Source organism: Gavia stellata, chromosome Z (genome assembly GCF_030936135.1).
Source record: "Gavia stellata isolate bGavSte3 chromosome Z, bGavSte3.hap2, whole genome shotgun sequence".
Classification (NCBI taxonomy): Eukaryota; Metazoa; Chordata; class Aves; order Gaviiformes; family Gaviidae; genus Gavia; species Gavia stellata.
Window position 1 is genome coordinate 38,673,606 of NC_082637.1, and position 12,192 is coordinate 38,685,797.

At 38.2% G+C, this 12,192-nt stretch overlaps 1 protein-coding gene across 1 annotated transcript in view; it reads right to left on the minus strand.

The window, feature by feature from the left end:
- Positions 1-12,192, minus strand: part of SLC24A2 (solute carrier family 24 member 2) — a 106,374-nt gene that overhangs the window by 52,731 nt on the left and 41,451 nt on the right. The window contains exon 2 of the mRNA XM_059833906.1: positions 615-653. Coding sequence (XP_059689889.1) covers positions 615-653 — 39 coding nt within the window. The remainder of the gene's footprint in view (positions 1-614; positions 654-12,192) is intronic.

The following is a 12,192-nucleotide window of genomic DNA, read 5'->3' on the forward strand; positions in this document are numbered from 1 at the left end:
TCCTAAAGCTCAGTCAGAGTGAAACATACTCCTTGCTCTGGTTCCATCCATTAATTACTGATTGCAAAAACAGACTGCAAGTGTGTAAGGCAGTGCAGACACCCACAGTAATGGAGCTAACATACAAGCATCTTTTAGATGCTTTTAAAGAAATCTAAAACATATTGTGAGGTTCTTTTCTGCATGCCATTGTCTAGTACAATAATTGATGCTTTTAATATATCCCGTAGAGTAAGACTGCTTTGTGGATGGCTGTCTGCTTGTTTCGATAAAACGGATAATCAGAGCCAACAGACCACTGACGAATAAGACCCTGAAATCCAATTATAGGGAAAAAACAACCCTGAAGAAAATAGTATTTTGCACTAATACATGGTGCATGGATTAATCTTTGGTGTCATACAAATACTAAATGAAAAAAAATAGAAACTGAAGAAGAAAATTAATTTACCACTTTATCTTTGGAAATAAATTATTAAATTCTAGATCAGCATAGGAGGGGGAAAGAAATCCCAGTAATTTAGAAAAATGCTGATGTGTGCCAAATGAAAGTAAGGCTTGCGTTACCACCCTTCTAAGAATAAATGCTCAGACACATACTAATTGCTGCCTACCGTCAATGTTTGGTCATCCTTGTCGCCAGCATTAGGTGACTGCATGAATGGGAAAAAGAACAAAAAGACGTGTCAGATGGAGCATGCACAGAATGGAAAGGCAGTAAAACACCACAGATGTCTGATTCTATGAATGCTGTTGTGATAGGTTTTTGAACCACTCGAATTAAAGCACCCTAGTGATCAAGTAAATCAGAGTAAATTCACACTGCAATGTTGCAGGAGTCTTTTATTCTTGTTAGTTTCTTGGACAGGAACTGTTGTCACTTCAGGGCCTGGCAGACAGCAGCTGGGCTGCAGACCACGATGTTCACTTCAAACAAATTATGCAGGGAGGCAAACTCCCTGTATGTCAACCAGTTTGAGAGAGTGAGGACTGAAAAACTAAAAGCGGTAAGAAACTCAGGATTGACCAACTGTTCAATGAAAAGCCTAAAAAGGAGTAACATTACCTTGGTATTTTGCAGGAAGGGACTAGGCAAGGAAATGAAAAAAAGGTGTTTCAGTTTAACCACTCCCAGCAAACGGCCATTTAGCCCAAACTGGCAGCTCTGGTTAAGGGCAGGCAACATGGCACATACTGCTCTGCCATGAAGAAAAATGCAACTCTGGATGGATTTTAAAGGCTTTCAATTAAGTGATATGTCCTGGAGATGGTCTGTGATTCCTATGTCCTATCCCTAGGACAACAGCAGCAGAGCACATCACCAGGAGACACTTCTGAGGAAGGACAGAATTTGCACTGAAAACAAGCAAATGCAAAATTTTGTATCTAATTTGTAGTCCCAACTTTTGCTTGTTTCTTCAACAGAATTAACAATTGTGTTAAACGGGAACCCAGAACTTTTGTCATGGAATATGTTTCCATGACATCTGGAAAGTTGTGTGATAGAGTCATGTTATTTATCTAGTCATTCTGCTTATCCTGAGGAAGGAAAGTTAACACCAGAATACATGAAATAAGAAACTCCAGTCATCAAGTACTAATTAAAATGGGACATTCATTCTTATTTGATTATAACCCCTATCCCACAAGCTGGCATATAAATGATTTCCTCCATCTCAAGGCTCTTGCTTGGTGCATTACATAGGAAGCAAATTACGTTGCAACTGTTCTATGGAACAATCTCCCCAGTGCAGTTGAAAGCCAGTTTGTGGACACACATACATCCACACTAACTTTCAGGACATGCTTTTTGAGTTAGTGAATTAACCTCGAAGGTTAAGTGGAAGGCAAGCAGTTATGAGCAAACACTGATAACAGAGCAGATCCTTTCTGTTCCGTAATAAGAAACTGAACTCATTGTCAAAAATGTACCCCCCCAGCTGTGACTATTAATTTGAAGAAGAGATAATGGGGCAAATAAAAGATCTTTGTTCTGATAAAGGAACTACCTGTCACCTCTGAAATTAAGACTGCTCTCATGTCAGAAAAAGTTTTACACCTCTATTGAAGATGGCCATCATGGAAAGAAAGAAAAGGAAACAAAAAGAAAATACAAAATCTGTGTTCTAAAATGTCATTAAAACAGTGGATGCATCTTAGAAAATTTTTGCATAATGTGTGTGTGTGTGTGTATATATATAGCATACATACACATGCTCTTTCAGATACAAATGCACACACACACTTGTAAATCCATTATGTATTTATGCATACTTCAAGGGACCTTCATGGGAGGGAAAATTTATCTTGAAGCAAAATTTGCACGAAAGCAAAAAGGACAAGCCAGGAAAAGTTCTTGCCTTCAAAGAAGTGATTTAGGACAGACAAGCCCTAAAGATCAGTGGGTATAGCTACAGAATTAAAATTTGTGAGATGTGTATGAGTGTTCGGAACTGGAACTTTAATAAAAGTTTAAAAAATTGTTATTTGGGACTTTGAGCTTTTGAAGATAGGAAATTTGTTTCTTAATTTTAATATTGAAAGACATTAAGAATATATAATTGATAAATCTGAGTAATTTGTGTGTTCTACCTGACAAAGGGCTGAAGAATGTCACTTTTCTTACGTCCAAGAGGAGTTGAGAGTATTCAGCATGCTTCAAAAATACTGAGCATGCTCTAGGCTTAATATGGGGGCATTCCTAAAAAAAAATTCATGTTGAAGGAAACACTGTCATTTACTTGAAAGGGAGTGGGATGAAGCTGCGTGAATGTATAAAACCAACTAGATGATAATTGGTACCATATAATTTAATTTGTAGAAGATAATTATGTTATAAAGAGAAAGAATAATGAAATATATTTTGCATATACGTTAAGGAAATAAAAGTGAAAAACACATCTGAAATAATTTAATTCTTCATCCATACAGAATGGGATATAACACCATGAAACAGAATTTTTAAATTGTTTTTTCCACACATGATTAGTAATGCAATTGTTTCTGAGCTTCACTTGCCAGTCAAGTTACATGCTAGAAGAAATGTTCAAGACCGGCATATAAACAGAATTTTAAGGCAGAAATGCCTCTACAGTTTTAAAAACAGGAATGTAAACAATAGTTTGACATTTTGGCGATACTAAATACTTACAGTGCCTGGATTATCTCCTGGATTAACAATAATAACACCTTAAAATAGTGTTTTAAAATATGGCACTGAAAAATTCAGTTGTGGTGTTGCTGTTTATATCATGTCTTTCATGGCATTTTGTCTCCATTAGCATGGCAAATTAAACTATTTTTCTATTGTTTACAGTGAGCTTTGCATTTACATGTTCATTGCTGTGTAATTTGGGTATCATACACTACATGGCAAAGTATTCTAAAGTATCATTTTTCCCTTGTAGAAACATTTAGTATTCAGACATTTTATACAATCTTTTAGTGTCAGACAACACTTAAAAACTGGTCCAAGGTTAAAATGGTTGTGTTTCTTTGCACTGGGAGTGAGTACTATATTTTTGAACATAATCAATAGTGATTTCTTTAAAGAAAAGACACATTTTAGGTAAAGATAGGTTTGCCCTTAAATCATGGCAACCGTTGCATATTAGTTCCCTCAGGATCAGAAAGAAATTCCATGTCATCTGTCCATTACATAAATTTCTGAAGGAATTACTAGTAAAAAAATTATCTTTTGCAATTACATCTGATAATTTCTTTAAACCCATGAATTTATTCTGCAAAATGAAAACAATGCATTCTAGTATACTCTCTTTCTGGGGCACAATCCCTTATTATGTTTTTATTAGAATTATAAAAAGACTAATCACGAGACAGTTCACTAATTTTTTTAGTACATTCACCAAAATATTTGTTGGTTCTCCTGTATGCCATGGCAGTTCATAAGAGTTTGTCCATCCTCCCGCCTATATCAGCGATCATGTATTCAAGTTTGCTCCACCTGTGCTAAAAGTCTTAAAACATTTTCTTTCAGGAAGAATTACAAAAAACCATCTACTTGCTATGAAGAAACAGTCTATGGTATCCTTTTCACACATCTCTCTTTCTCAGTGACGTAAATCCATCAGTAATTAAGCCTGACATCTTCCTTGCCTTGTTTGGGAATGTGTGTTCTTGAGAAACAGGATCCTGAAGTAATTCATGCAAGAGGTGATGCCTCACTAACTATGTAGCGAATCTCCTCATGCTTCCCTTTAGAATAAAGGGCATCATGACAGTGAAATGAGGCACAGAATCTATAAAAAGCCCTACGTATTTGGTACAGAATATCCTTGTTCATAAAAGATGGCTAGTAACTTGAATCATCTATTAGACTGTGTATTCCAAAACCAGAATTGGAGAGCTGACTGACTGCTGCTCTAGGAGTTGCTGCTCTAGTTGAAGTTTCCATATTACAGGTTCAATAGCCTGAAACAATTAGCAAACTGAACTGCCCTCTCCCTTTTCCTAACCTGAGAAAAGCAGGCTGTCAAACAACAGCAGGTGAAAATGTAACTGGATTTCAACACCCTTTTTACAGTGTGGATTCACATCTCTTTCCTGCTTGCTAAATCTTTTCCAACTTTAATAACTAAAAAGCTATTTTTTTAAATCAGCTTTTATGGGAATAATGAAAGTTTATGATGTTTGGTGGCTGGCAGTGTGGTGCTGAATGCAATACGGCATCTCTAATTATTGTAGAATATGAGCGCAGATAGGGTTTTGCTAAATTGTCTCAAGATGCTTTACACTGAAGGACTTCTGCTACTCTCTGTTACGCCTGTTTTCCAAAGTGACATCTGGACTCTGCAATTTTATACCTATCAGTGAGTCACTGCTTGTCAGTCCTGAAGTAAATTACAGGTGATAGTTTTCTTGGCGCACAGGGCTCTCTAATCTTTGCAAGACACTTACGCTTAAGGTCTGTGGTTTTTTTGTTAGGCTGACCTGCAGAAAAATGAGATGCATTTCAAAGGCATCCACTGAAGTCAATCTAGTTAACTTAAGAGAGTCTGGATCATTCTTAAAAATCAGTATCCCAAGAGTGCTAGTAATGTACTTGGAACAGAACTGCTCTGCATTTATGATAAGTTAGGTTAACACATAACTAAAATCCAAAGCAAAAAATTCAGCTAGACAGATTTCAGAAATAAGCCTAATAAGCTCAATGAAGGAACAAAAAAATGAAGTAAGGTATTATTTTACTTAGTTCTCTTAATACGTACATCTTTGGATTTTACCAAATTAGAATCCCCTAGACCTCCTTTCTGTGAATATCCCCAGACAATCCCATGTTATAACCCTTGCCTCATTACCCCACTCTCTAGATTCATTATGTCGAAAGGCTGCAAGTCGCTGTAGGGGAATATTGCCGTACTTAAGCTATAGCAAACTGACAGTAAGGATTTTAACTTACATATTACTGCATAGTAGATCATTAACTGAATCCAGACTGTGAACTAACACTGAGTACAGAACCTTGGATCTTATTTAAAAGAGGAGGAAAAAGCTTTAGTAAGAACACTGTAGAAAAATAAACTAAAATGCCTTTTCACTTTGCCTGCTTTTTTCCTTCCTTTCACCTTCCTCTTTCCTTCCTTTCACCTTCCTCTTTCCTAAAAGTAAAGTAAAACAGGAAGTTCTACATAAAGAAGCAGATTTCTGTGTTGTTGAAGAAAATAAATATGATTCACAAGAACCATATCCAAAATTAAATTGAGGTTGTAAGATCTCTTTACTCATCAAAATGAAGAATTTATTAAACTAAGCTTGAACTTTCAAAGACATTGAGCTGGACCATCAAATTGGGATACCTGGCTGCATTTACAACTGCTTGTTTACAGGCACCTAGTGTGAAAGTTGTACCCCTGGGCAAAGTAGAATGGCTTTGTTCATTCGGATCAGTTGCCTCTTTTATGCCAGTCTGTTCATGCAACTACCCAATGTGCATACGCATAGTGAATCCTCATAAATGTTCAGAAGAGATGCATCTTAGCTGATTGGAGCAGTGACAAATGGATGGTTTAAGGTATCAGTTACTAAATCACATGCTAATGTCAGGTCAACTGATTTAATTCCAGATTTTTATGCATACCATTATATGAAATAGGACTCTTCCAGTCAGTCTGTAGGCCCAATCATATGATACTTAGTTATTCAACATCCGTAAGAAAGTCAGAGTCTGCCCCATGTCTCTTACCTTCTCTGAACTTGCTTAAAGTCAGGTATCTTTGGCTTAGGATGGCAATGTAATAGCTCAAGCTTAAAGACTTGATGAGTTTTTAATCACCTTAGTGTCAGAAGTAATTATGCAGTTTTAAGTTGTCCTCTTATCCTTATTTCAAGACTTGTCGATGAAGTCACCTTTTGCTATTTTTTAAATTACATAAACTAGCACCGTAGCTCTGTATGTCTACGTAACTTTCAGGGGAACAAAAGAATCTTTAGAAAAAAACCCTAAAGCTAGGTACTTACAGTGGTCATTAGATACTAGTGCACACAAAAGATTTATTCACAAGTGACAGTTTAAGTACTTCAGTATGGATTTCTGTGGCTAGCTTTAAAATACGTGGCTTTAAAGTGTTTAATATGCTGCTACTTCATCACCAATATTACATGAGAAAGCATTAGTGAGTAGTCCAAGATTATGTTCTCAAAATTTAAAAAATGGCTGAATTAAAATCACCCATGAAACAAGCTGCAAGTTCTGGGCAGGGGTCTGGGAAGGTTTTCAGCTGAACTCCAACTACACCATAGAGACTACTGACAGGAGATGCCTGCTATTCATTTCTTACAACTCAATCAAACATGAATGGCTTAGTAAGAAGCCAGCAAAACAGCATTTCCTAGGACTTCTGCTTACCTAAATAAACAAAGGATCTGCTACAGCTTATGGAGGTTTTAGAGTTTGCCTTAAAAGTAGTCACAATAATTCCCTGAGATGAAAGTGTTCAACAAATCTTAGTGCTTGCTGATGCTATGCCAATTTGCAACTGCCAAATAAATCTCATTGCAGTAAGTTGGCTGTACATTGCAGAGGACTCATCACAAGGGCGAAAAGGCTGCAGTTTCACTGCCTTTCCACCTCCCAACACCCAGGAGATCCTGAAGGACGTGGGCAGCTCCAGCTGCAGAGCAGAACCCCACCTGCACAGCCTGTAGGGAGGAAATGCTGAATCAGTGCATCCTCAGCTGCCCTGGTCACGTCCCCTTTCCACCAAACTCTGCTCACTTCTCTGTCTTATTTCACAGCTGCCTTTCCCCTTCAGGTGACTTTTTGTCACCAGGATCTCTGCTGACTTTATTGTCAGCTGGCAGAAAGTCAGGCCAGATCTAGCTCTCAGGATAGTGATTGCAAGAAGAATGTAATCAAATGTGAGAGGGGCATATAAAATAATGAATGTTAATAAATAATGAATGATATTGAGAAAGCTAGCTGAGCATTCCTAATAGTTGATGTTTCCCACAGTGTTAGAAGCTGACAGAGAATAGAAGGTGGAATGTTGGTCCTTAAATGAGACAAAGGGAAAGCCTTGGCATGCTGTACCTATCCTATTGGACTACCTTTTCCATGAAACAGTAATAACATTTAAAGTGGTCTAACTCACACATTCTGAAAAAGAGGGAGCACAGAGAAAGGAAAGCATCACCAAAACAGTTAGGATGATGCTTAAGGTAAAAATCCTTCAAATAACGGTGCTTCAAACTGTAAAATCCTCATTCACTGGGAGCACACCATCAGCTCTAGGCTGCAGGACTCCGGGTGTCAGTTTTACACCAGTCTAACAGGCAAAATCTAGCAGTTGGCTTCCATTCCTCCATTTCCCCATCCGTAAACTAGGAACAGAGACACTGTTTGTAAAGAACTTTGTTCTGATGAAGAGGGCTGATTGCTTTAGGGGCAGGTTACTGGATACGACTGCCTTCTCTTCAACAATTAACCGTGCTCTTTGGGTTTTGCATCTTGTACTGAGCACAAAATACATGTTCATTGCAATAAGCTACAAAGAGAACTTCTCTGAGAGCAGCACATCCAATAGCTATAGGTAAAGGATAAAAATATATCGCTTGAAATGTTTTGTTAGCTAACAATCATCAATCATCATCAAACAAACATAATTTTTTTATTTTTGGAGTATTTATGTCTCTAACAGGACTATGGGTTTACAAGATTATATGATAATCAGTGCAATCAAAGCACACATGGGGTGCTTTGGTTGGGTTTTGTTGGGTTTATTTTTTTATTCACTCACTAACTGGATTATATTACACTTTCTCAGTTTTATAATGGGAAACTAAACATTAAGTCTGAGATAAAACAGAGTATTTGTTTGCATATTTGACTCAACAGTATTTCAGGCTCACTGTCTTTATAACTGACATTGAATACCATCTGCCTCCATATTCATCCTTCAGATAACCATTTTCAGCTATTTTCACCACTGCCTCCTAGTCTTTCTGATCACCTGAAACATGCAAATGGCATCTAAGGGTTTGTCTTATACCTGGTGATGGTGTAAGAAACGGTAGGGAGAAAAACTGTTACGAAGAAATAGAAAAGAAATTTTAGAGAACAACCTGCAGATAAGACACCACCACCGTACTGCCAGTGAGCCTGATAGAGCTGTGGACAGAAAAGCAAGTCCAAATTTCCAAATTTGATCTACAACCATAAAGCAGAACAAGTTGTTTTCTTCACAGTAGGTGAAGAAAAAAAGGACTGTATCAGCTTCTGTCTTACTCTGACTCCTCCTGCCGTTTAACTGTTTTTCTGCAATGTTCTGCTTTGCATTAAGATGAAAGAGAAGATCTGTGGCTCTGAAATCAAGAGCATCCCTTTATGCTGGGATTCTGGAAACCACTAGGCATGTGTTCTGGAGAATCTGCAGCATGCACATGCCAGGTTACTTTTAACTCCTTTGGAGCCAAGAGATGAAACTGAGGCAGAAAGACCTGAACAGCATTGTTTCTAAATGCAGAGTTACAGCATTAAGAACTTAAATCAGACCTCCCCCATTTTGGCTCTCAGTGTTTGGACACCTCATTTGGGGAATTATGTCCTACATGCCATAGAAAAGGATAGACAGAAAATCTTTGTGCTCACCTTCCTTCATCAGTCTTCTATTTCACACTGCCTTTCATACTATTGATTTGCCTCTGCAGCTACGAACCAGATGTTTGCAGGTAACCCACTGCCACACATAATGCAGAAGCAGTGGCTCTGTTGCTCTCCTCTGCAAAGCCTGGTCCTCCCAGAACAGCCTCCTAACAGCTCCAAGGAGAATTCCCACTGTGATCAAAGAGAATAAGGCATTAGGGGAAACAGATGCTCTGGAGTTAGGAATGACTGAATCATGGAAGGGAGTAGTAGGAGACCATAGCTACAAGAAAGCATGAGAAAGTTCACGGTGAAGTAGTGAGGGTGGCAGCCTAAGCAGCTAGTGGCCCCAGCTCAGGCTCATATCTGCCTTCCACCTCTCCTTCCCATTTACAGCCTAGGACAAAAGCGTTTCTTTACCTCCAAGCTGCCAGGTGAGCTTCATTGCAAATCATGAGATTTCTTCAGATGCTTTTGCTGAGATATGTTATTTTGGACACCAGCCAAAATCACAATCTACAAGGTCTTTCAATTAGAAAGAGAAACTCATAGTAACTCCATCCATCTTTTATGTAATCCCATGCCACTACAAAAAAACCCTTAAAGTTTGGTTTCTCTAAGCGCTGCAGGAGTCACAAGCATTATCCCCAGCTGTAAGCCTCCTTTTAGCCAACAGTTGCTCCCCAAATGCGCAGTCTGCCTCTGTCTTTTCCTCTCATGATCTTTCTCCCAGAACCTGTGCTTCTTTCATCATGTGTTGGACTTTCCTGCTGCCTTTTTTCCTCCTATCTCTTTGGCAGGCACATCACACAACGTCCATGGAAACCCAGTCCACCATGAACACCTCCGTTCCAGTGACTGGCACACGTCTTTATCTGAGATGGATGCTCCTCCTGTTTCAGCTGTCTGCTTTCATTAAGAAGTGCAATCATAACTACCTGCTTTTACCAAGGAGAGGGCTGTTACATGCCACTGGTTTCAATATTGCACAGCTCTACTAGGCTTTCTTCCGTGTAAAAGGTACAAGAAACGGAAGGATCAGGGGAAGCCTTTAACAAAAACTATGCCCTTGCATTCAGTGAACTCACCATGACAGAGGGGATATGAAAACAAGACTTGGACTTACATAGCAATGCCAGGCCCTCATAATGAAATATACTGGGTGAGATTTCCATTAAAACAAATAAGAATACTTACTGAGCCTCAGTATAAATACTTTCTGGTTATTTAATAGCCAAACTCCAGTGCCTGTGGCTAAGTTCTAGGTTGGCATGTTTTTGGCTTTAATGACGTGCCAGTGTAAATCCCTGATTTCAGGTAATGCACATACTGCTGGATCTACAAAAACCTGGTTGTTCCAAGAGGGATCAACGTACTTTCCTAGGATAAACCTTTAACATAACTAAATTAGTCGTATAAGGAAAACTGTAAGTTAAGGTAAGCCAGAAATCATTACGTGCTTTGCAGTCTTAAGCTATCTGGAAGTAATCCATAAACTAGTTTTTGTTTCTATAGAAAATCCCCATTGCTATGAATCTACACGCTTCTATTTCAACATAACTCTGCAATCATTCTGCAAGCATGTAAAAACTTCAGTAAATAATGCACACATGATTCTCTTCACAATATTCACTTGAACTTTGGGAAACTACAGACTCTATCAAGCTAAACTGTCAGTAAACATGGTTCTTTAATGTGGGAGTTTCTGAGGCTCCAATCAGGATTTTATGAATTTAAGCCACTTTTTATTATAGTGTGTCCTATACATGGTCTTTTATGTTAACCAGCTTTTGTGCTTACAATGCTGACCAAGGGAGTCAGAAAGAACAAATGTATTCGATTCTTGAAATATCATCTTTCCATTTGTAAAACACTGTGTGGCCAGAATGAGAAGAAACACAGTTGAATACTCCCTTAGTCTGTCTGCCCCGTTTGTTTTACTGGCAATTTTACTGTAGATATCTCTGTGCACATACATTTTTAATAAGCTTCATAAATAGTATTCCTGCAGTCCTGCTGTGGATGTCTATGGCAATATCTGAAGAGTGCTTTTCATATTAAAATCTTTTTTTTTTTCTTTTAATTCAAAACTGTACTGATTGAATGGGAAAGATTCATTAGGATTGTTACTATCCTATTCCTGTTAACTGTGTTCCATTTCCAAACTGAACTCCCTTACATACAATCATAGAAATCTTCTCTTAAACCATTCACATTTTTCAATGTTCTAGTTAAATCTGAATTATCAAAAGCTTTTCATTCTGGTTCATAGAGATTTAGCAATTACATGACAAAAATTAAGAAGGTCAGGTACAATCACGATCTTAACATAAATAAAGAAATAACAAGTACACCTGACATTGGCATGGAGAACCTCCAACAGATCAAAAGAACAGAAAAAAACTGGCTCAAAGTCTGATTTCACACCACCGTGGATTAATTCCATGGGATTAGCATAAACCTAAATTAATTGAGAGTAGGATCTCACTGAGCATGTGATATTTATTCCATAGCACATTGAAGTAAGCTGTCAGTCTTATAATTTGTAACATATAAAGCAAAATACAGTAAAAATAAAAGATGCATTTTGCAATACGAATGTTTTCCACCCTCAGGGGTCTACTGACTAACAGATGCTACTGCATTTGCAGCTGTAAGAATCACTAAAGCACTAGCTATCATATGCTACTAAATACAAAGCCTCTCTCTCTCTGGACGTTACTGCCTTCTTATTAAGCTGTGGTTTTATCTAAGGTCATCTGTAGGAGGTGCTCCTATTTCACACCTTCTCCCAGATCTTGCTTGACAAGGCTTTTTTCAGTCACACAGTCAGGCTCTTCCTCCACCCTGTGGGTTGTCAGTACTTTGTCAGCTCAGCCTGGAGACTCACACAGCACATAGCCAGATGCAAAAATTTTGAGATCTTGGTGTAGTTTAAAGTCATATATCCCTGCCACGCAACACTGCAACGACCAAGGCTGCGAAGACTGGGGACTCTAGATCCAGATGCTTACCCTGACAAGCAGGATCAGACTGGGTTGGGGATCTGCAGAGTTCAACTGCTCAACAATATTAACTGCCAGAATATTTTT